Source organism: Rhinolophus hipposideros (assembly GCF_964194185.1).
Source record: "Rhinolophus hipposideros genome assembly, chromosome: 3".
Lineage (NCBI taxonomy): Eukaryota > Metazoa > Chordata > Mammalia > Chiroptera > Rhinolophidae > Rhinolophus > Rhinolophus hipposideros.
Window position 1 is genome coordinate 35719192 of NC_138049.1, and position 25182 is coordinate 35744373.

A 25182-nucleotide genomic window follows, 5' to 3' on the forward strand; every position below is an offset into this window, starting at 1 on the left:
TGACTGCCTGAAGGGCATTGTCATCAGTTTACTACTGTCACTAAGTACAAAATAATTCAAAACAAGCTCTTACTCATTCTCACTTAACCAGTTTCCTCTCCCAACTTGATTATCTCCCAACAAGGTCACTCCTCCCTATCTCTTCCTGAGAACTTTGACCTAGCAACCTGTCAACCCCTCTACCCAACTAACCTGCCATTCCATACCAACAATTACTTCTCTAAAGATCCTCTGATACCAGTTTTTTACTCTGTTTACTCTTACCACATGATGGAAGCCAGAACCAAGTTTCCATTTCTTCATAACTGAACTGGAGATATTGTATCAGTAGAGGTACTGTTATGTCAAAAGTGTTTTGTAAAGAAAATATAGTTTTTTTTTTGGTTTTGTCAACATCATTTGTGTTGTAGCTATTATCCTAGGCTCTCATTACCTTAAAACTAGATATTTCCTGCTGTAGCTTAACAGTTGGTCTCCCTGGCTGGAGCCTTCCTCCATGTGACTTGGTCCTGTATTTTCTACCTATTTTTCCTTAAATGTCACTTTGAACATGTCACTATATAATAAAGAAACTATCCTGGCTGTATGTTACTTGTCACATAAAATTTAAACTCTTTGTCAGATTTCAAACCTCTGCATCATGGCAAAAGTTGCATTTATTGAATGTTAACAAGTGCTAGTGTCTGTTCGAACCATTTTATATGTATTAATTATTTTAATTTTTTCCACAGCTATATGAGATAAATGCTGTTATCATAATCACTGTGCAGTAAAAAAGTGAGGTACAAAGAGATTCAGTAATTTGTGTACGGTGACACAAATCATAGAGTCAGCACTGGAGAGTCTGATTCCAGTGGGTAAGCTCTTAAAAACTACATTATACTCTAAAATCCATAATCTTACCTAACTAACTATGCATTCATAACCCCCACTACACCTACATAAATGTTTCAATCTAAACTGGGGAGTCATGTTTCATTTCAACCCAGCCTCATGCCTCCCTTTATTCTCTGATGTTAAATCATCTAACTTTTACCCACGCTTCAACACTGAATTAAATTGACCACATCAATGAACCTTCCTAATACAGCCTAATCATTCTAGTATTGCTGACCAGGTGGAAAGCTCCATATCCTTTTCTTCCTCCCTTGTATTTGATGGGGCTCAGGACATGCTACCCCCAAATATACAACCTTGACATACTGAATATTTTAAACAGAAGGAGTTTGAGAAAATAGCAGAAGCAGAGTCACTCTGACCTTCCTCTCACCTTTTTCCCATGAAACAGGTCATACAACCCTCAAGTGGAAGGTGCCCTCCCTATCCCTGCAAGAAAGCAGCATCCTTACCTCTTAAGACAAGCAGATGCCAAGAAAAATCCTAACAAACAGGCCTTGCCCAGTTTCTCCCAGCTTGCTATACAATTACCTCATACTCCTTAATCTATCATATTTCTACATGACAGTCCACTCTTCCTCAAACCTAGCATAAATAGACTCAGGTCTAATTGTTTCTTCAGGGCTTAATTTCCTTATGAAGGATCCTGTCATATGAAACTTTATAGTAAACAAATTTGTATGCTTTTCTCCCATTATTCTGTATTTGTCAGTTTAATTTTCAAACCCAGCCAGGGATCTTAAGAGGGTGGAGGAAATCTTTTTTCCTCCCCTTCATATTCCACAACATCAACTTCAGTACAACTCCCACTGTATATATTCAATCAATATTTATTGACTGTTCAATTTATCAAGTCCAGAATGTATCATTCCAATGGCAAAACTTAAAGAACAGCAAAGAGAGAGCTAGGCCATCAGAAATGCCCAAGTTAGGAAGTAAGAAGAAATCAGGAGACAACAGAGACATAAAAATAAGTGATCAGAAACCTGGGAGCAATTTTTTTCATAGCTATCCTACTGCAAAGAATTATGGCATTTGTGTAAATCACTATCTGGATATGGTAAATTATTTCATTACATGTGGTAATGAGGGCGAAGTAATATTTGCAAGCAACAGTTTTGTTTTGTCGTGTTTGTAATTCCATATAAGATTTTGAAACAAGTTATCTAGTAAATGGTTATTTACTAGATGAGTTGAAAAAAAAAAGATTACCAAATTTAAAAAAAAGGTATGGCAGGAAAAAGCATTCAAATTCAATTAACTCTGTGCATAATAACTGACTTCTCTTTTCCCTAGTTTTCACACAGTTCAACCCCTTTACCCTTACCAGCTTGAAAAACAAGATTAAAAATCTGATTCAGATTCTAAAATCACTTGTTCCATAGATACACTCAAAGATCAAGGAGACAGCATAAGGAAACAGTAGTTTTTAACTGGCTGGCTCTATAATCTTCCGACAGCCCCACCTCTTGCCCCAGTTCTCTACCCAATATCCCCCTCCACACATCCACAATGAGTTCAAACTATAGGTCTCTCTTACAGTTACAAGAAAAATAACCAGCTTTTGTTACACAACAGAATCTTCCATTTAAAGACTGTTAATAGTGAGTGCTAGGTATGTTAGGTAATGTTACAGGATCTATATCTACTTTGTTTCCCTGAAAATAAGACATAGCTGGACAATCAGCTCTAATGCGTCTTTTGGAACAAAAATTAATAGAAGACCCAGTCTTACATTATATTATATATAATATACATATGTATATATACAATATATTGTATATATACATGTATATGTACAATATATTGTATATATGTATATATCATATATATGTGTGTGTGTATATATGTGTGTATGTGTGTGTATATGTATATATATGTACATATATATGTACATATATATATATATATATATATTATAAACCCGGGCTTATATTATAGTAAAATAAGACTGGGTCTTATATTAATTTTATATTAATTTTTGCTCCAAAAGATGCATTAGAGCTGATTGTCCAACTAGGTCTTATTTTCAAGGAAACACAATATATATATTCTGCAGTTGCACAGCTTTGTGATTTCCAACTCTCTGAGCATAACATAAAGTCAAATGCCAGTTCAAAAAATAAATTTTAGTGCCAGCATGACCAAATCAAAGGACAATGATTCCCGTTGCACTATCCATCTAAGCAGCATCTTACATCAACATTAGCACTATGAGCACCTGGCCCGAACCAGCTGCTCTCATCTTGCAAACTAAAAATAAAATGCCTGATCTAAAATAGTGAGGAACAATATGAAGGAGCCACGTTTCATTAAAGGGTTATTGCAACTTCTCAATTGAAAATTGATTTTACATATCTGTATCTATATCTATAGCGCTATCTATTGGCTTATATAAATGCCTCATTTTTACCTTTTCAGGTTAGTGGTCTTTATTTTTTTCTAAATTTTCAATTTATAGAATGATCTAGTGATATATGATTGGCTAGCATGCAATATTACTCATTAAAAACACAGTAGCAACAGCCCTAGTGAATCCTGAGCAATGTTGTTGGTATAAACCATCAGCTTTATTTTTGAGGCCAAATCACTGTGAAACAACTCGGTTGTTTATAGTTATCCTATATGGTTTGTGATATAACCATTCTAATTGCTTCTTGAGTAAGGCCTAAAGCTGTAATTTTAATTTAACATGTATTATTTAAAAATCTCTTATAGAACAATGGACACAATATTTTAACTTTTAAATATTAAGTTAGTTAGCATATTCCGCTAGGCTTTAAAAAACATAAAAATTGTTGGGAGGGTATTACTAAATAGCAAAGGGTTGGCAACAACATCCAAAATAATTTCAAAGCAGGTTATCAATTGTTTTCAATTCAATTCAGTTGAATTTAAGTTGACCAGTAAATAAATATACCTCTGGTCAACCCATGATCTGCACTCATCATCTACAAAATGACTGTCAAGGAGAGATTCTGGTTTGGCACAGCCACCTGGGGGTGCTGGCATGATGTGTTCAGTGGTAAAGCATCTAGACGGCCAGCATGGAAAAGTGTTCATGTCCCACAATGCTGTCCTCTGCTGCTGCCACGTAAATGGCAAATGCATCTACAAACACGTGTTTAGATAACTGATCAAGACAACTTAGAATACGGGCAGCTTATTTTAAAATTTCCAACCAAAATTAAAAGTTCCCGTTTATCTTTTTTGTTCAATGGTGAAGACGTAATTTGTTTATTAAAAATCTTTTTGTACCAATACTTCATCCTCTACTGCCTGTAGAGAAACAGTGAGTCAATTTTGACTACTGAAGTAGGAGAATGAGAAACTATGATTACTCAGTTGACAGACACAGACTGACCCAAGTATCTGTTTCATTGACCACATCAGTTATGTTCTTCTTTTAAAACCTTCTGGTTAGTACACCACGTGGCACATAAGAGATGTTTAAATAAAATGTTTTTCAAGTTTTTTTTCTGCTTTTGTGTGTGTGTGTGTGTGTGTGTGTGTGTGTGTGCGTGTGTGTTACAGCACTGTTCTCAGCCTGGTGTGAATATAAAGAATCTGATGACAACTAAACTCCAGGCTATTAAGGTCTTAAATGTGACATGTTAGTTACAGAAACTTACCATTAGAAAACACAGAATATTTACTTTTCTTTTCTTTTTTTTTCCTGAGAGATGATTTTCTTAAGTGTCAGGTAATCATCTAAAATCGTATCAGACTTTTCCTTCTCTTTTTGCCATTTTGACAAAGTACTATTTGAGCTGAAAATATAAGTCATAATGTCAACAAGCAAATTGCTTATTTTAAATCAGTAATGTTGGTCATGCCTTCCAGCTTTCCACTGTGCACTCACATTGCAGTCCAAGAGTTAATTTGGGGGCTGGCACAGATTTCTATGTTTAAAAGCTAACTAACTGGTGTCCCTTTAATGTCGCTACTGAAAGTCATCCTAAATAATTATCCCACTGATATGGGGCACCTCTGAAGGCATGTCCAGAAAGTAGCTTCCCATTGCATTGCTTTAACTGAATGCTGTTGCTTTTCATTTCCACTTTTCTTTAACCCTTTCGACATGACAGTAGAATATAGTTGAATGAATAGTTCCATCAGCTGACTACGGCGTTTGAATTTACCCCACAAGCTCAAAAAAAATTTTCCCTCTACTGTGAAGTTTAAGTATATTCTCAGGCACTTGAATCCAGCGCCGTAAGTCCGTGAGTACCGCTGTAAACATGCAAGAACACGAAACACCTAGGTTTACGTTCCGTTCCCCACGTCATCACCATCATGATCTGCCTTTCGTGCTCTGCTGCCCAGGGGCTGGTGTGGTTATTTTGCAATTCTTAAGACTGGAGTTCCTTCAACATTACATTAGTTTTCTCTGATACTTATTATGTAAATTTTTATTTTATGTGTATTTCATAGCTTGCTGAAATAATACTTCTCATTATTGAAAGATATACATGTATATACAGTTCAACGGCAGTGATAATGAAGTGTCTCATACACGAAATATTTTTTCCTCCAGGTTCAGAAATGAATGGAGTGAAGCAAAAAAGAAAAATTGGTAATGATGAAGAAGACAGCAAAATTGACTGAAGATGACAAGGGTACGGAGGAGGAAGCAGAGGAGGACACTGTGTATTATCAGTTGAGCCATCTCCATCTCCAAGCAGACCAACACATGCCTTAGCATCTTGGTGTAAGACAGGAAATGTGAAAGATAATTCTTTACCTGAATTAGACTATTCCAGACTTTAGCAGAAAACAGTGTTCTTGGTTTCTACAATTTAGAACCATATGGATGTTTTACTAATTTTTTTCCTTCGTCTATTTTTGAGTTTGTTGCCAATGAAACAAACAGATATGCTAAAAGCACTCTATCTTGGATTGAAAAACTCTCGCCTAGGTCTAGGTTTAACAAATGGCATAATTTGGTCTGTTACTGACCAAATTACGAAGGCGTTTATAGCTGTTGAAATTGCCATGGGGTTGGTACACAAGCCAACATTAGAATCATACTTTCAGGATATCTGTTGGTTGACTCAAACTCCTGGTTTCAACACTGTTTTTAAAAGGGATGAATATCAGCTAATTAGGTCCTTCCTTAATTTTTCCAAAAATGATGATGAACCATCAAAGACTGATCGGCTTGCAAAAATCAGGCCCATAACAGGTTTATTGAAGGATACATATATGTCTGCCTATAATAGCAATAAGGAATTGTGAGTGGAAGAGTGCCTGTTGAAATTCAAGGGGCTTCTATTTTTCAAGTAGTTATCTTCCCAGTAAACCAAGTACAAAGTGGGGCATAAAGATTTGGTCACTTTGTGATTCATGGACAGGATTTCTGTTGTGGTTTGATGTATATACAGGAAAAGATTCATCTCAAGATAGGAAGGCTGGGTTGGGAGCAGAGTGTTGTCCAGCTTGCCGAATGGATTTGAAGGCCAGGAATATGTAGTTGTACAGACAAGATTTATTCAAGTGAAAAACTTTTTGAAATTGAAAAACATTGGAGCACGTGGTACAGTGCGTGCCAATAGGAAAGGACTACTTTCAGATATGAAGATTTGCAAGCTGCAGCGAGGTGACCTCCTGGTGATGTGGGAAAATCATGATCGATCAGTGCTTGTTTGCACTTGCCAGGATACAGGGAGAGTTAACGTGATCTCCACTGTGGGAAATGGTGGTGTCAGTGAAGTGCATGTAAGATCAAAAAAGGGAATGAGAACTGTGTTGAAACCAAATATGCAAATTCTGTACAGTGCATTTACGGCTGCAGTTAATTGTTTTGATCTCCTCTGTGCCGCTTATCCTTTTGATATGAAGTCCAAGAAGTGGTATCAAATTATATGGCATTTTCTCATTGAACTGGCACTAGTAAATGGTTACATATGTTACAACATTCAAAACCCTAACAATAACTTGACCCAGGGGAAATTCACGGAAAAAGTTAAATAGAGGGCTTATTAGATGGATTTTCAAGAAAAGTTGGAAATAAGAGGGGTCTGCACCAAAAGAAGTGAGGCTGACAGAGTGCCATTTTCCCAGGCAAGTTGAGAAGAAAAACCAGCCTAATTGCTGCATGTGCAGCTTTATGCCCTCACATTATGCAAAAAAGGGGAAAGGGGCTTGCAAACAAAAACAAACCATGTATTATTGTGCTATGTGTCCTGGAAATCCAGCAATGTGTGTTGTTCCTTGTTTTGAGAATTATCATTCAAAAGTAAAATATAAAGAATCCTGTCAGTGTTCCAGAAAGGAAGTTTAGGAAAGCGGATATACATCTTTTTATATTTTTTTTTTGCGTTTTTCAAGAATGAATAACAATAAGAAATTTTTCTACATAAAAATGTCATTTATATACAAAGCAGCTCAAATTGTTATTATGCATAAAACAGTCAAAATGTCAACTTTTTGTTTTTTGTGGATTTCTGACACATTTTGAAAACAAAACTTGAAATCAATTAATGCAGTGAAGTTAAATTAGCATGTAAGGCTGGGGGTCCTCCAGATTCAGTTCAGAATGTGATTTCTAATTAGAGGATCGGAAAACTTTAATTAGTAAGATGACCCCAGCATAAAAATCAGATCGCACTGTTAAGCACTTATAACTTTCAAATTTTTGCAAGCACCAACTTCTGCAAGTCAGCCAACTTTATTAGTTCTTGACAATCCTTTAATTAGGCTAGACTGAAAGTAGAATGCACTATGTGTGTCTTGGCTCAATTCCAGTGGGGAATCATTGCAATCTGGCCTATGTAAACTTCTACAGTAGTCGGAATACAGTAGTTTCAACGGAATACAGTAGGCATCTCTATTCTCTGTCTCTATTTTGTTCTTCATGGATGCTTTATGAGGGCTCCTGCTTTTCCTCCTGAACATTACAGATACCAAGTTAACAAGACCTGCTGAAAACCTACCACATCCAGCAGATGAATATGTTAAGAAGTGCAGTGTGTTCTAAGGACACTCACATCCCTCTTGTCACATATATCCAGAACACCTAGGTTAATTCCTATGAACAACATCATTTTTATTTTCTCCCTTCTTGGCATCCTCCACCCACGATACCCACTACACACACACACACACACACACACACACACACACACACAGACCTTCCACACATCTAAAGTTTCAGAGGACCCACATATACTTTTAGAAGGATTGCCCATAACTACAAATAAGAAAACCTTCATAAGCATCTGAAGCATCTGGTTCTAAGTTTATTGAGGTTATTTTGTTTGTTTGTTTGTTTCGGCCTCTGTTACTGTTCTTTTGTCCTGTAATGTGTTAAAGAAAAATGCATGAGGAGATATACTAACTTATGTCTATACAAATATGGAGCTGGAAAAGCACTTTCTAGCCAGGATCTCCCAGAAAAAGGCAATTCTTAAATGCAAGATTTAATCATAAAATCAAGCTAGAAGAATCTTCAAGAAGTAATGTAATTTACTCCCCTCCCTCCAGGCATGCAAATTAAAGTCCACCAAATGTCTGAGCTACCAAAAGAAATTAAGTTGGACCAAGAAAAATTATACAGTCTAAGATAGGACAATTTAAAACATTAATCTCTACTGTTTTACTATACTTCTTTAGCAACATTTGGCTTTCTGGTGAATCAGGGTATAAAGTATTAAAATATTGTTGAATATTCTTGGATTTGGGAGATTACCTAAGAGTATCAATAACTTAAGTATTTTTAAATTGTAAGTTCCTAAAAGGCAATGGTTATAATTTGCGTGTGTGTGTGTCTATGTGTGTATATGCATGCACTTCCGTAAGAGTGAGGAAAGGTTTCCAAATCCCTTAGTATTAAAAAAAAAAATGTTCATTTTTTTTCAATTCACTGCCATATAATTAACTCTTATCCAACTGTTCTATTGAATTTAAAATTCATAATTTAACCCAAAACTTTTCACCTTTCACTCTTCATGTAAATAATTACATGTCTATCTCATAATTAATATGTATTTCTTATCTGAAATCTTTCTTAAGACATTTCATGAAGATCTGTGTGTGGTGTATGTGTGTGTGTATATACTCATATACACATACACACTATACGTACATCTTAGCAGACTGTCGGATTTGGAAGAGGACAAATTACAAGTGTCAAATATTCACTAACAGACTCTGCTGGCACCAAAGGATAGCTATCATTCACCAAGTCTTAGATAACAGCCTGGCTCAAACTACTGTGAGCAAAACAGCCAAGAATACAAAGGCTTGGTTGAGCATGTAATGACAATAAAAAGAAGCTTTCAAACAAATCTAGTTCAACATTTTCTCTCCAGTCAATATTCCCACAAATGCTTACTCAGCACTCCCCTTCCCTAATGTAGGTTCAACCTACCTTCCAATCTCCTTTTCCTTTGCTCCTGCTTTTCCCTGTGCCATCACAAGGGCTAAACCACCAGACTGCTCTCCTCATGTACTACCGGCTTAGAAACACAACAAAATCATGTAGCGGGCTTTCAAAATGTCTGGACAACTAGGTTGCCTCCCAGAAAAATGTATTGCCATAGGTCAAGGGGCTGGGGGATGAGGTGCTGGTGTTGACTTTTCAGAAACCACCCCCCAAGATTGTGACCAAGGGCCATGGTGAGCAGGACATCTCTCACAGGTCCACATAACCCAACTCAAGGCTAGTTTTCCTTTCACAATCACCTCCACTGTCTTCTAGACTGCTCAAAATCTTTTATAAAGAAAACCTGCTGTTCTAAGTGATCTTTCTAGCACTTTGCTTTAGCTCAATGGATCTCAACAAGGGGGCTATTTTGCAATTTGGCAATGTCTAGAGACATTTCTGATTGTCACAATTGGGAGCATGCTACCCACATCTAGTGTGTAGAGGCCAGCAACACTGCTCAACATCCTGCAATAAATAGAACACACACACACACACACACACACACACACGCACACGCACACGCACACGCGCACGCGCACGCGCGCGCGCAAAAGAATTGTCCAGTCCAAACTGGCACTATTGCTGAAGTTGAGAAAGTGCTTTGCCTAAAGCCTGCCTTTCCCCTTCCTTAAACACTGCACTCATCTATTCATTAAATAAACATTTCCACTCCTCCCAATTCATCTTCCCTGCCTCAGCTACCTTGGGACTGTCCCTAACCATCCTCCTTTTCCAGCGCCAATCACGTGCTTAACCAAACTCTCCCCAATTCTCACAATTTAAAAGCTCCACAACACTCATTTTCTCCTGGTTGTGTTCCTCTTCAGTCTCTTACTTCTGCTCATATTTAATAAAGACAAAATACACAGTGATGGCTCTTCTATAGCTGGGCCTCACTGCCTCTCATCTTTCTGGACCACTAAACCCTCCATCCAAGTCTGTGGCCAATCAAGGGTCTCAGCATCACCCAGGTAGCATGCCCCTCCAAGTTCTGAGCTGTGTTTATCATTTCACCACAACCATCTTACCTCCCACCTTTTCTATTATCCCCCTTCTGCTGTACTCACCTCCTTATTCTCAAATGTTTGCAATAGCATTCCAGTAGTCTAACTACCCCTCCCATTCTGATATCACTCTTTCCCACCAAGCCCTACTTGCAGTCAGACATTTTATTCTCAAAGACACCTTAATGCTCTCACACTCCCTCAGTTTTGTTCAGTCTAAGAACAAGGGAACTTCCATTTCCTGTTTCTCCATTCCAGTTTTTAGAATGTTGGGGAATGATAGAGAAGTAATTGGTTTCCCTACAAATGCATGTCACCCAGTTTCATTAAGGCCTTTGATGCAATTCAGCAATCCTGTAATTTATTGCTGTTTTCCCCTCACATTTCCCACAGGACTTGTTCCAAATCTCGGCTCTCATTCTCACATCATGCTGCCTCTTATTCTACTATGAAGAATTGGGCCATTCATCTTGAGAACTAACAACTATAGAAACACATATCCTATCCTATAAAGCTTAAACTCCCTGCATTGGTGCTTAAGTCATCAAACTGTACAACTCCCCCTTCCATTCCCTGCTTCACCTCCCAATTCTCCCCTACTTACCAGTAAATCTGACTCTTCATTGTCCCACACAGATGCTCTTTCATTCTCACCAGTGTGCTACTATCATTTCTTATTCCTGAGATTCTCTTTTCCCATCTCTAGTTATAGTTAACTTAACCTATCATGTGCTAGCCCTTCATACCTTGTGTGATCAGTCTGTGAGAAAGACATAACTGATTATCTCCTTAGTACTTTATTCTTGCTTCTCTTACAGTTCTTATCCTATATTATGCTGTAAGTATCTACACATATCATTCAATCTCCTTGACAAAAGTTTGTCAATTTGTTTACACTATTCAACTGTACTCTGCTTCTTATATGTTGCATTACACATAGACCGACACATATGTGTACTTATGTAGGTATGTGCATATATCTTTACAATATATTATAATGCATACCAAATACATATACAGAGGGTACCAAAAAATGAATACACATCTTAAGAAAGAAAAGAACTGTATTAAAATTGTAATACTCAAAACATATCAATAACAAAAGATGAATACAAGTCATGTATAGGCATTTTTTTTTGGCACCTCCAGTATATAATCTCCTCAAATGATGCCAAATTCAAAGTAACTGAATTAAAATTGTTGATAAGCAAAATATCTTGATGATGTGATAGACCAAAAAAAAAGAAAAGAAAAAAAATTATCAGGGGTTTTCACCTAAGTTTCATGAATTAGGGTTAGAAATTTGTGAATCTCCTAAAGTTATATGAGTATTTTTGTAGTGAAAAAGTTTATAGAATTTAACAGATTCTTAAAAGAGCCTATGATACACACAAAAGTTAAAAACTCCTCTGGAGATATGATCTATTTTATTCAGATCTAAAAGAACTTTTGGAATATCTAAATAATAACTAAATAACTGCATTAAATAAAGCTAGTTAATATGAATCTAAAACAAATAAATTCAAATTTTAAAAAAATGGACCATGATGGCCCAGTTTAGATCAACAATTATTTTTCACCAACACTGATCTTATTTATATTAAGCTTATGTGTGATCGTCCAGTACATAATGAACAGAACAGTAAAGCATTTTTAGCTACTATCACATTAAGCAGTATGCCTACTAAATACACAAAGAATAAGCATCAGGTTGAAATTTAAACCAATATTCAATTATTACAACTACTAGGTATTAGATCAATTCGTGATAGAAACACACAGCTTGACATTCCTTTCAGTTAGATCATATCCTAATTGACAAAAGGGTAGAAACATACATTTCATTTATTCAGCATATGTCATTATGCTATTCTTGTGTGGACATTTCACAAATCCTACTTGATGAAGCTGATTTAGTAATTACTTAATTTCCTCCCACTGTTCATTAATTCATTCATTCATTTTAAAACAATCATAGCTGGAACACAGCATTGCAGCATCGCAGCTTACGAACCGAGTCTAGATTGATTCCTGGAGTTTTTCTGGGTCTTTTCCATCTCCCAACACCCAAGGCAGGCCCTGTGCACACCTAATTCTCGGCACATGACTGGTAATGGCCCACCCACTGCTACATCCAAACTACATCAGAAAGCCTTTCAGAGAGATATGTTTGTAAAAGAGACATTTTAATCTCATGGAATGATTTTTAGCATGTAAACTGAGATCACTGTCTCTGTCAATAAATTCGCTAACATTTCCTGTGCAAGTATTCCTGTTAAAGTTCAATGTTTGATTCATATTATGAAAGATAAAATTAAAAGAGAGACCTATCAGCAGCAAACATGCAACAAAATTCTTTTGTATGTCGGGCTACATCAAAATGGTCTATAAACCTCAAAAAACAAACAAACAAAACTCACTGAGGTTTATTTCTTTCAATTTTAGGGACAAGCTTCACATTTTAGGCCATTTTAGTACGCAACAAAACCCAAGAATCAAAGGAGGTGCAGTAACAGAACATCATCACTACCTCATTCTTATGAAAAGAAAGTGAAAAACCAACAGGTTTCCCTTAAAGATTATAAGAAACAAATAATTAAACGTTACCAAAAAATGTTGTTACAAGATTTACATTGACTAAATGTAGACTGAACTTACACTATTTAACTGAATTTTCAAGCAGCTTTTTTGAACAAAAACAAATCTAATCCAAGACACTATAAAATAGTAAAGTGGGAAAGCACCATCCCACATCTCTAAGAGCCTGTGGAACTTCCCAGGAATATTTTACATAAAATCATAAATATGTTCTTATAAAACTATTAATGAATTCACAGTCAACTTCCCAGACTTCACCAGAATGTCCGTTAAAAATTATCTATCATTTTAAGTAGATTAGTATTCCTTGCTTTTGAATGGACAGACATTCAGGAGCTAGCCACCCTCACTCAACCTATAGTCCTATAGAAAAGGGAAATTTTAATACCAGGCCAAAATAAAAGCAAAACTTAGGTTCATAAATGCTACTGAACAGCCATGATTTAACTATCATCCTTTGATTGAATAAAATGGAATTGAATAAAATAAAGAAAATGGAAATATTTTATGAAAAATGGACAAAAATGAAACTCTTGTTTAAAAATTAATTCCTGTTGATAAGGGTAAGAAATACGTAACCCTACACATAGCTCCAATATTTTAGAAACTCACAAGTTATAGGTTCACAATCATCAAATTTATGAGCAAGCTTTATTAAAAAAAAAAAAAAAGGAACAAAGAGATACAGGGCTCTTTATGTACCACCTGTGTAATGTCAATCTCATAATAGCTTCTAAAGCTTTCAAACATGTAGCTCGCTCACTGCTCCCAATAACTGGAGTTAAACACCTCCACAGACCCAAATCTCATCTCTGCACCTCAGTGTAATCAACTGGAACAAACAGGTAGCATCTGAATACACCATATCCTACAGGGTACTGATCCTTATCTCATAAAGAGAATGAGATCAGAATCCCTGTGTCTACAGGGATGAATTGTGACCTCCAGGAGCAAACTGCCTCCCACTACAAAAGGTGCCAAAACAAAAAAGGTGCTCAATGCCAAGGCCGGTCAGCAGACCCCTTCCCAAGGGGCCAAGAGCATAGAAGGCAGCATACCACCAGGCTGCAGTATTCTCTTCCTACTGGGGCCTGTAGAAGTCCTCCCCAACTTGTGTTTCCCAGTGCCATCAGAGCCTGTCATTTATAAAAATAATACTCAGAGATCTGCCTTGTATATTTCCTATGGCTAGAAGCCATATAGAGTAGGCTCATATGAATTCCCTACCACTAAACATTTCAGACATAACATTGACCCGTCCATCATTGGACACACAGCTGTCAGTTAAAGGATTTGAAACACCTCCTTATTCTCTTCTGTAATTAGCATCATACAAATGCATACAAAGACTTCTGTTAACAGGAGAGATTTGATCCCTCCATTCCAAACTAAGACCCATTTGTTTTCAAAGAATGAAACATTGTTGGGTTTTTTAAATGTGCCACAGTTTTAGAGTGCATGCATTGATTAGAAAACAAAAGTCAGTATGAGGACTCACTCCTCACCACCCTGCCTGCAAAGACAAACATTTAGGGTATGATGCTGGATGAGTGAGTTTGGTTTTATACAAACATTGCTCTTCACCACTGCTTTTAAAACAAAGTGCTTCTGCAGATGCCCTTTGCCACGTGTGCCGAAGTTCTAAATATCCCTGGAAACCTATTGCAACATGTCATCTTTTTATAACATCAGCAATTGGACTTGACTGAGTTTCAACATTAAGGTTTGTGATTTTAGTGGCTGCAACATAATTTCAAGACACTCAAGTACAAATATAAAAATAATAATAGCCGAGTATCTGAAAACAAGGTTCTCTTTATTTAAATTATGTGATAATATTAGATATTCTTACACATTTTTATAATTTGTTATATTATAATTTGTCTTATTTGTTAGATACCTGTTTAACAGGCTAAGTTTCCATACTGAATTCTTGGCCTTTAAATAGTTTAGATAACACTTTAATATTATTAAGACTGCATCTTTAGCCTAGAGTAAAATGTCACTGAAAAATGTTTCTGAAAATACTCGTTCCATGAAAGAGTAATAGGAGATATACCACAATGAGGTTCCTTGGTTCAGAGCAAGTTCTTTGTATGTATTTGCAGAGTTAAATGGAATTAAGCAAGGGTTTCTTTAGTGTAGGGCTTCCAGGAGCTGCTAATGTACATACATATTGTGACCCTTAGGGGTTAAGGTAGGAGAGAGGATAAAGCCTGCAGCACCGACATCTTACTAAACCTCAGAGCTCAAGTTTAGTCAAGCATTTTGCAGAACTAGCTCCCATGGAACACAGTTCTAGAAATTCTGGCCAGATGATGGAGCATGCTGACTGGTTTGTGAAATCTAAGTATATCAGACACCTAAGCAAATTGTTTTATTTAGTTCAAACCATTTGCACCTCGTGTTACAATCCTTATTTATAGTCTCCCCAAAATGACGGTGGGTGAAGAAAAAAAATGTTTCTATAAAAAACTAGTTGTTGCAACTGGTGCCACTGGTCAAATGATATATAAACACCCCTATAAACTACTACTACTCTCACTAGATGAACAGTTTTGAAAGATTAAACTATTAATAATTACAAAAATGTTCTAGGTATCAGAAGTAACACAACACTAAAGTCTTTCATGTAAACTTTAACCATGTTTTCTCCCCCCGCTACTCCTAAGTGTCCTACAGTGTAAATTGGTCAGGAATCATTTGCCCCATTTTTCAAATAAGGAAGTGGCACTCAGGAATATAAATGGCCGGAGCAAAGTCACTGTTATTTACTTACCCAGTTTAACGGCACCAGTCTGGGTACAGAAAAATCTGCCTTCTCACTTAGTCCAGTGTTTTTCCAGCATATTGCCTCCTCTCTCTCTCTCCCAGGGCTGTGCTTTAGCACAGTGAAAAGCTGTTCCAGAAATTTAAACTGAGGGGCTAGGCTAGCAAATAGAGGCAGTTAAAGGAACCAATTCCACTCCAGCACCACCAGGCATAGAGGGTACAGATTAGAGGCATTGAATCACTTTCAGGTTTTTCTACATCTCTCGTCATTGCAAACACACAACAGCTGTGAAAAGACTTTCCATTTCCTTTAAACTTCTAAATAGGGACTAAGCTGGATGTCAGAAATAGGCATACTTGGTCCTGAAGAAAAGTTTTCTTTCACATAACAGGACAAAAGAAGAAATGAGCTAATTATCTAGTCGGTGAAGAATTTTTCTTTAATTTATTGGGGTGATAATTGTTAATGAAATTACATAATTTCAGGTGTACCATTCTGTATTACATCATCTATAAATCGCATTCTGTGTTCACCACCCAGAGTCAGTTCTCCTTCCATCACCATATATTTGATCCCCCTTACCTTCATCTCCCTCCCCGCACCCCCCTAACCCTCTGGTAACCACTAAACTATTGTCTATGTCTATGAGTTTTTGTTTCTCATTTATTTATCTTGTTCATTTGTTGTTTTTGGTTTATATACCACATATCAGTGAAATCATAGTGTTCTCTGCTTTTTCTGTCTGACTTATTTCGCTTAGCATTATACTCTCAAGATCCATCCATGTTGTCACAAATGTTCCTATATCATCTTTCCTTAACGCCGAATAGTATTCCATTGTGTATATATACCACAACTTCTTTATCCATTCATCTATCGAAGGACATTTTGGTTGTTTCCATGTCTTGGCCACCGTAAAGAAAGCTGCAATGAACATTGGAGCACATGTGTCTTTATGTATAAATGATTTCAAATTCTTTGGGTAGATACCCAGGAGAGGGATTGCTGGGTCATATGGTAATTCTATTTGTAATTTTTTGAGGAACCTCCACACTGCCTTCCATAGCGGCTGCACCAGTCTGCATTCCCACCAACAGTGTATGAGGGTCTGAAGAACTTCATAAACACGTCATGCTCTCATGCAACACCATTAAGTGAAGACCTGCGTCCTAGGCCAGTAGTTCTCAAGGTCTGGCCCCTGACCAGGACTATCAGTGTTACCTGGGAACTGATTAGAAAAGCAAATTCTAGGTCTAGGCCCTACCCTAGACCTAGTACATCAGAAACTCTGGGGTGAGCCCATCGGTTTGTGTACAAAAAAGCCTGCAGGAGACTCGGAGGTACTCTCAAGTTTCAGATGTGTTGTAAGATATTCAATGCATATTTAAAATAACCTATTACTCAAAGTCATTTCCAACAACAATAATTGTAACTAATATTCTCACTAATAGTGGCCTGGATGGATTGAGGATTTGGGGCATGTTGCGGGGGCGGGGGGAAGGCAAATGACTTTACTCTGTATTAGCCATTCATCAGGGCTTGGTTTAAAAAAAAAGCTGAAATTTGAGAAAAAAATGAATACATTTCTTCTTCCCATAGAATTTTTTTAAACACACATATCAAAGTGTCCAAGCCACTAACTACTGCATAGCTATGTCTCAGTAATCGGCTGGAAATGCATAGTAGCTGTACATTTATTTATTTATTTATTTATTTATTTATTTATTTATTTATTTATTTTGTCCCATCCTTAATCAATGGCAGAGATACAACCTATTACCAGCAATGATTTGTTTAGAGTAGAAATACAAGAGTGTTTTGCAATGTTAGGGCAAGGGGCACTGACTTCATGGGAGGTGGCCCTCCTTTTACTCTCTAGACCGCAGACCGTGTTTCCCTGAAAATAAGATCTAGCCGGACCATCAGCTCTAATGTGTCTTTTGGAGCAAAAATTAATAAACATGATATAAGACCCAGTCTTATATTAAAATATGACTGAGTCTTATATTCATTTTTGCTCCAAAAGACACATTAGAGCTGATGGTCTGGCTAGGTCGTATTTTCAGGGAAACACAGTACCAGCAGCTCATTGTTGTGAAGCCAAAGTCCACTTGGGCCAGTCAGGTGTGGACAGGAACCTGCCATCAGCCCCACTCTCTGAGCCTACTTAGTTTTGTGTTGGTTACTGTGTCAATCAGGAATTAGTAGGTGTATGTTGCATTTGTTAGCAAAACAAATGTGTCATTTGTTAGCAAAACAAATGTTGCTTTATGTTGCGTGAAAAGGAAGCAGTGTAGCAAAGCTGCACAAACTTAGTCTGGTTTAAAGTCAGGGACTACTGGGTTTGAATGCAAACTCTACCACTTACTAAGAGGGTGACTTAAGAAAGTTGCTTAAACATTCTGAGCCTCCATTTCCTCCTCTGTAAAATGGGGAGATTAATATCTATTACCTACCTCATAGGATTACTAGAAAGGTATAAGTGGAAAACACACACACACACACACACACACACACACACACGTTTATCATTTAGCCCAGAACAAGCTTCCAATAAATACTAACAGTCTTTTATTAAGTATTTCACAAAGCTAGATTTTTAAAACATAGCAAGTTATAAAAACACCCAAAATTAGAAATTTTTTTTTCAAAATGCACGTGAAAGTCAGTTTATTTGTAACTTTTCAAAAAGTGTTTTTAGAGCAATCAAAGTTAGCATGTGATCCATAAGTAATTTAAAAGGTAAAAATTATTGACATTAAATGTCACACTACTCTTATTTCAGGTTGAAAAAAGTCTATAGCATGCATTACATTAAACATCACAAACTGCTTCTGTCAGTTCGACCCAGTGAATGTTTCAGAGTTTAAGCAAAAAAAAAAAAAGAAAAATGGTGCTTTCAGGAAGATGAAGCAAATAATGCCTTTAAATAGTAAGAACTTTCTAAACACACCTGAACTATAAAGAGAAACCAGTTTATAAATTTAACTTCCTCCCTAACCTAGAGAAAGAAAGCAATATAACTACCTTCATGATTTTTAAGTGTCCTTCAATTTGTTGGGGTTGGTAATAACAAATGTTTCATATGGTATTATTTCCACCTTACAGAAATGAAGTAGGCGTAAATCTTGTTTCTATTGTTGTTGGAGGAGGGGGAAGGAATCCTAGATAACATCACATCTTGATGGCCTATGTATTTTATTATATTGAAAATAAACAATAATCAATTTCTGGGATGGGGGGGCGGTGGAGAAAGGGGACCAAAATTGAAAGAGTTCACTATCTAGGTGAAGAAATAGACTAGATATATTTCTCGTGAGTGTGTGTGTGTGTGTGTGGGTGTGTGTGTTTGTGATTTCTCACCTCTGTGTGTTCTAAGGCATGGAAATAGGGTAATTTCCAATATGAGCAATAGTAGTTTCAAACCTACTTTGGGATAAATTATACTGAGTTGTTTGAAGTTCTACTAAATAACTGAATATATCCTTTTAAATTTTAGCCATTAGTAGTACATACAAATATTTAATGCAATTGATGTCATAATTTCAATATTTTTTTTATTTTCAATATGAACATAGAAATGTTAAAATGTGCTTCTGGTTCAGATTTTATTTTTGTCAAACACACACATGCACAAAAAAGAAACAGACCAAGAAATAAAGACCTCCTATTTTAAGGAATCCCTGGCTGCCGTTCTGAAATTCTTGACTGGGCAAGTAGAGAATTTGACCCCAAAGTAAAGTAGCATCAGAGGGAAAAGGAAGTGGCAAGGCACACTCGCATTTCTGGGCCACTGCCCACATATGCGCCCCACGCCAGAGAGGACTCTGGCATTCTACACAGGGATGTCAGCCATCCAAGCCTTTATTTTATTTGAGAAAGGGGAACAGTTCTGCTCAGATTGGCTATTTGAAACCTTGGGTGTATGAGAAAAAGCTGCCACTTGGTTTATGAACCAAGAAAGAGAGCTGGACACTGGAAGAAGTTTCTACATCTTTCTTGGTAAACATTAGAGCAGAGTAGTGCTAAATTACACAGAAAGAGAAAATTAAATGATATATATGTACATATGTAGATGCATGACAAAATGTCAGGGTGCAAAAGTAGAAAACATTTAAAAAGAAGTAAGTTATTTTATAACTTAGCAAACTCTTAGCATATTTTTACATCATACGTTTCTGACATATTACATGAAAATTTTTAGACTTGTCCATGAATCAGTTAATTACCTCAAGATTTTATTATCAATGATATTTGAACCTACATTTTTTTTTTTTTAATTCTCTGGGCAGCAAGATTTGTGACAGGTAAAGTTCCATACTTTTGGAGAACTTTCAAACTTGTCAAAGGTATCCTAGGAAAATCATAAGATTCTACCAACCTTTTTCAAGCCAATTCATGTAATGCTTTATTTTCTAAAAAGTAATCAAGGAGCATGTAAGTATAAACACTGCATTAATCACAATTGACACCACTGAAATACTCCCTAATTATAATAAATTTGGGTTTTTTTTGTCCATCTAGGTACTCGAGGCCTTCTCTAATAAATGTGTACCTCTAAAAATGTTTAGTAATTGTGCAGTAGAAAGCAACTGATCATTCTTAATTAAGTTTCTAACGTGCTCCTTCACACAGCTGCACACACATGTGTACTAACCTAATTGTTAGTTGCACCTGCTCGAAGTTAGCAATATTTCATAGAGCACATGGCAAGAATGGCATTTTCAAGTGTTAATCGGTTGAATGTAAATCTATACTTTCTCCTGGTAATAGTTTAGGGCTTGTGTGCTTTGTGCCATATAGGGGTCTGACGTACAAAAATGTGGGTGATTTTGAATTTCTATACTCGAAAACAAGGTTGTCTCTTTCATATAAAATAAGTTATATTCTTCCATATTATAATTGATTAATTTTTCACTGGGAAATTGCTAAGTACTATTTTTCAACATTTATATAAAGGACTCTTTCATTTAACCAAACATTGGGGGTCGGGGGTAGCTGAAACTCTTTCATGAACTGCTGAAAGTTGTAGATAAGAAGTTAAATTGTGCTTGCCCTTACCCACTATATCCACCACTTCAAATGCCATGACGGTTTTTGTTACTATCTGAAATCTTCAGTTTCTGAGCATTAAGGACAGCAATGATAAAAAGAAAATTACCTTCTTGAGATTATGAGCTTAAACTCTGGATTCTGCACATGCAGCAAATCGGTTTCCAGAAATCATACCCCTTTTTCATAGGGGTATGAATCTGAAGTTGGAGTAACCATATAGGTCAAATATCTTAATTTATGATATACAGAGACAGACAGCTTTTTCATAAAATGGAAGTTTTGTATGAAATCTCTACAGTATGAAATTCTAATTTCTTGTCTTATAAACTGATTTTTAGATTTTTAAAAGAATGTATGTTAATCCACACTTGTGATTTGCCAAACATTAAATTGAAAGCACATTGAATATAATTAAAAGTGAAGATACAGAATCTTGACAGGTAACTTTCTCTGGAGGTTTGGTATCTGTCCATTACTTGTTGATGTATCACAATACTGAGTCTGCTCTGATAATTAATTGATGAATGAGATTCCCATCTCCACTATACCAAAAGCTACCTCATCTTCTACTAAGATTAGTTGCAAGTTTGCATAGACATAAATATTCCTTTAAGTACTTAAAGAATTGGAAGTAAATATTTCCAGAAACTTGGTAAAGTTACTTAAAGACACTAAAGTTTTTATATTAGACTATATTTGTCTTCAATTAATTTTAATAAATTAAGATTTTTTTCTGTACAGCTACAAAAAAAGCTACACCCAAATGTTACAGGAATGCACACTAAACACTTCATGAGTAAACAAAACTGAGTGAACTTCTTGTCAATCAGTAGTACATGAATCATGACTTATTCTTGAAACCTGGCTACTCATAAAACAATCTTTACTTGTAATAGATGAAAGATACAAAAAGTTTTTAAAGATCTGTCAAGAGCAAAGGAAAATATATACACCCATCTATTTTGTTGTTGTTCTGTCCTTTGCAACTATTAACTTGCAAAAGAATTGTTTTACTTAAAATTAAATACTATATTTCTAAGAAGCAACAATTACCAGAAATCTCTGAGGTCCTTTAAATGAGATCAGTTCACCCTATCAAAACAATGAGATATTCTTCATCCTTTGTTTTTTGTTCTGCATCTGCATGAACATGGCTGCTAATTATATTATCCTGGTGGTACATAAGTCTGAATGGAAAAAAATTCATAATCCTTACAGAGCATACAATACTTTGCAGGGTTCAAATGGATACTTGCTTAGATTGAACACTCCTGTATTGCAGCAGATTATATTTTGTTAGAGAACTTAGCTTTGATTCAGAATTTGTTTCATATGATGTAGCATATCTCTAACACACCACTGCATGTATGCATGCACATGAGCGCGCGCACACACACACACACACACACACACACACAGAAACCTTTAGCCTTATCCTATTCCTTGGTATATTTAGCTTCCCTATTTGTACCTTTATGTTTTTCTAAAATCGTTTAAGTTCTTGAGGAGTCTGTATTCATCACACAAGATGCCATATAGATCTAATGCCTGCAGGTGCCATAATAAAGCCCCACTATGTTAAATGATTAAAAGTTAAATCAAATTTTTAAAATTGAAAACAGCATAAGAAGGCTTTTACCCACCCACTCATCTCACAGCTTCATGCTTTCACACAGTGCACAAGCAAATGTATTGCTTCCTGAACTATCTATAAACATGAGATTGTTTCAAAAATGTTTATGCAATTTGATATACTTGGCCTAATGTAGTTTAACAAAGTAAGCTCTCTTATTGTTCCGATTATTTTTATCATTAAGAGTAAAAATCCTTTATTGCAAAACTTTAAAACGTAGTAGGAAAAAATAAAGTGGTTTACGCATCAAGAAAATATTACATTCTTACAATTATATTTATATTTCTATCTTCGTTTTCTTAAACCAAGCGCCTAAGTAATTCACAGATCAAAATATACATCAGACAACTTTCCTAGGAAAGAAAAACATCCTGAGATGTTTTTCAAGATACAAGAAAAAGCACTGCTTCGGCTAAATACTAAATAAAACAACAACAGCCACCACTCATGGACTTCATGACAACTGATAAACAATGAAGAACACTTAAGGAATTCTTCTATCATTTTCAGTAGCAAACCCTTGCTCTTTTGAACACTTTACTGATTGGGATCTCAGAAATTACCTTCAGTTTTGTAGTCCTTTCAGCCTTTATGAAACAATGTTGGAAATATAGGTGGCTATTCAGATTAATTTATACTTTCCAGGGAAAGCTATTTGATAACAGGAGTGAGCAAGTACCTCCTACCTCAAATTAACCACTGACAGTGGTGTATTTGTCACCTCTAAAGTATTCTCAGCCCCTCTTTCTATTGCCCTTAGGGAATTTAAATTCAGAGACGTGACATTTTTCCATTGTTGGTTCTTTGCCTCTTTACAACTGAACAACATCCCTCAAAAAGTACATCTAATTCTCCATCCTATGGGATCAAACAACAGGATCTATTTCAGGAGCAATTACACACATCATGTAAGACAGAATATTTTTCCTTAGAGTTGTACTAATTGTGATTTAAAGGCTACTGGGTCAGTCTAGGGCAATGTGTTGCTGAGTTCCCCTAAGTATTTCACTTCAACCTACATACTTTTAAAAGTCAATGTGGCTTCCAGATCAGACCATTGTAAGGATACCATCTGCCCTACATAGTGTTTTGTTAGAGTATTACACTTATAAGACAAGATACTCCATGGAAAATAACACATGTCAACGAAGAAACAAAGATACTGCAAAAATTAGTACGTGGGAGAAAAGTCAAAAATGCTTTATTTATCTGTTTTAACACCTGTATAATAAATTATATGTGACGATCACGTTGGTACATTACTAGGAATGCAAAACATAAAGGAACAAGAGCTACATCTTGCTTTGCTCCGAGAAATTAAATACAAGTTTAACCCGCACCTGCCAAACTGTCAAGAGGGATAGAAATAGGTGGGGGCAGAAAGGCTCACCTCTCCGGTACCCGACAGTGCGCGTCCCCGAAATCATTTTAAACATAGGCACCGTATCTGTCACCTTCTCTCTTTTACTTTTTCTTCCATTCTAGTCAATGTCAGACCCTCTCTGCAGCCCCCTGCCCACTATCTCCAAGGCACGTTACAGAATCTAAGTGTCACTTACCAGTTGCATGCCACAGATAAAGATAAGCGTGCACCTGCCATTGCAATAACCCATGGTTTCCGAGACCCCTGCCACAGCCAGACTGTCCCACGTCGGCCACCGTCGAGCCCCCACTTTATCCAATCAGATCGCGGGGAAGGACAGGCAAACCTGCCGAGGGCTCGGGGGCTCCGGGCTGCTGCTGCCAGCGTCCTGGGAAGGGACAGGCATTAGGACCTGCTGGCGCCGCGGCGGCGGCAGCTCCAGCCGCGCCCGCCACACATACCTTCACTCGCTCGCGGCACACGCCGCGCCGCGGGCAACGCCGCCCGCCCAGACGCGCCCGGGGCCCGCAGGGGCAGCAGCGGTGAGCGTGCAGCGCCGCCGCGCCCTCGGGCATCGGGCCGCGAAGTTTCGCCCCCGCCGCTCTCGGCGCCGCACGCCCCCCAGCGCGGCCGCCGCCCTACGCGCGCTCGCCCCACGCTCACCGCGCGCCGGCTCCGGGAGCGACTGTCCGCCTCCCTGCGCTGCCCGCGGCTCCTCTGCGCCGAGCGCGGCGGGGCGCGGCGGGGCGCGGACCGGGAGGGGGCGTCCGGGCTCCGCGGTCCCGGGCGGCGGCCGAGGCGGTAGCTGCGGCGCGCAGTGATGCGGGGTCTGCGCCGCGTCTTGCAGCGGCGCTGCCCCTCCCCTCGCCCAGATGTGTTAATCCTCGTACAACAAATCCTGCACGCGGCTCCCCGCCGCCCCCTCCCAAGACGTCAACTTCTTCCAGCCCGGCCTGGCCTGCCGCCGAGGGGGCTGTTGGCAGCAGTGTCTAGGCGAGAAGGAGCGGCGCAGAAGCGGCGGTGGTGGCGCTGGGGACCGAGGGGCGAAGAGTCCGGGTGGCATGTCAGTGGCTTGCTGGGCTTGTGTAGGTCCTGCGCCTATAGCTGAGCCGGGAGCGCCAAGCGCAAGCGAGCCGTGTGTGTGTGTGTGTGTGTGTGATGAAGAGCAGGACAAGGGAAGGGGGATGGGGGGATGAAACAGGGGTGCAGCCCAGCCATCCCGACTATCTGAAAAACCTTTGTGGCGGAGGATCGGAGCAGAGGCGGAGAAGGGGTGCCCCGGCAGCCAACCCACTGCCCGCCGCCCAGCACCCGGCTCCCGAGGAACTGCAAGGGCCGGAGCGTGGAGCGTATGGAGCAGACGCTGCTCGGGAAAAGGGAGCGGGGGTTGCTTCTGGACTTGGTGGGGAAATTGGGAACCGGAGCGAGTAG

The 25182-nt window shown here is 37.9% G+C and overlaps 1 protein-coding gene across 9 annotated transcripts in view; it reads right to left on the bottom strand.

Moving 5' to 3' along the window:
• Positions 1-24544, bottom strand: part of NKAIN2 (sodium/potassium transporting ATPase interacting 2) — a gene marked incomplete at its 3' end in the record, with an annotated part of 885500 nt that extends 860956 nt beyond the window's left edge. For 5 of the 9 annotated variants that reach the window (XM_081041443.1, XM_081041440.1, XM_081041436.1 and 2 more), the window contains exons 1-2: positions 24415-24544; positions 23948-24139 (exon numbers count right to left, since the gene is read on the bottom strand). In XM_081041443.1, coding sequence (XP_080897569.1) covers positions 23948-24001 — 54 coding nt within the window. In that variant the 5' untranslated portion in view covers positions 24002-24139; positions 24415-24544. Of the gene's footprint in view, positions 1-23947; positions 24149-24212; positions 24304-24414 lie in introns of those variants that run through there. The other 4 variants (XM_081041439.1, XM_081041442.1, XM_081041438.1 and 1 more) reach the window with 3 other exon arrangements.
• Between the last annotated feature and the right edge of the window lie 638 nt (positions 24545-25182).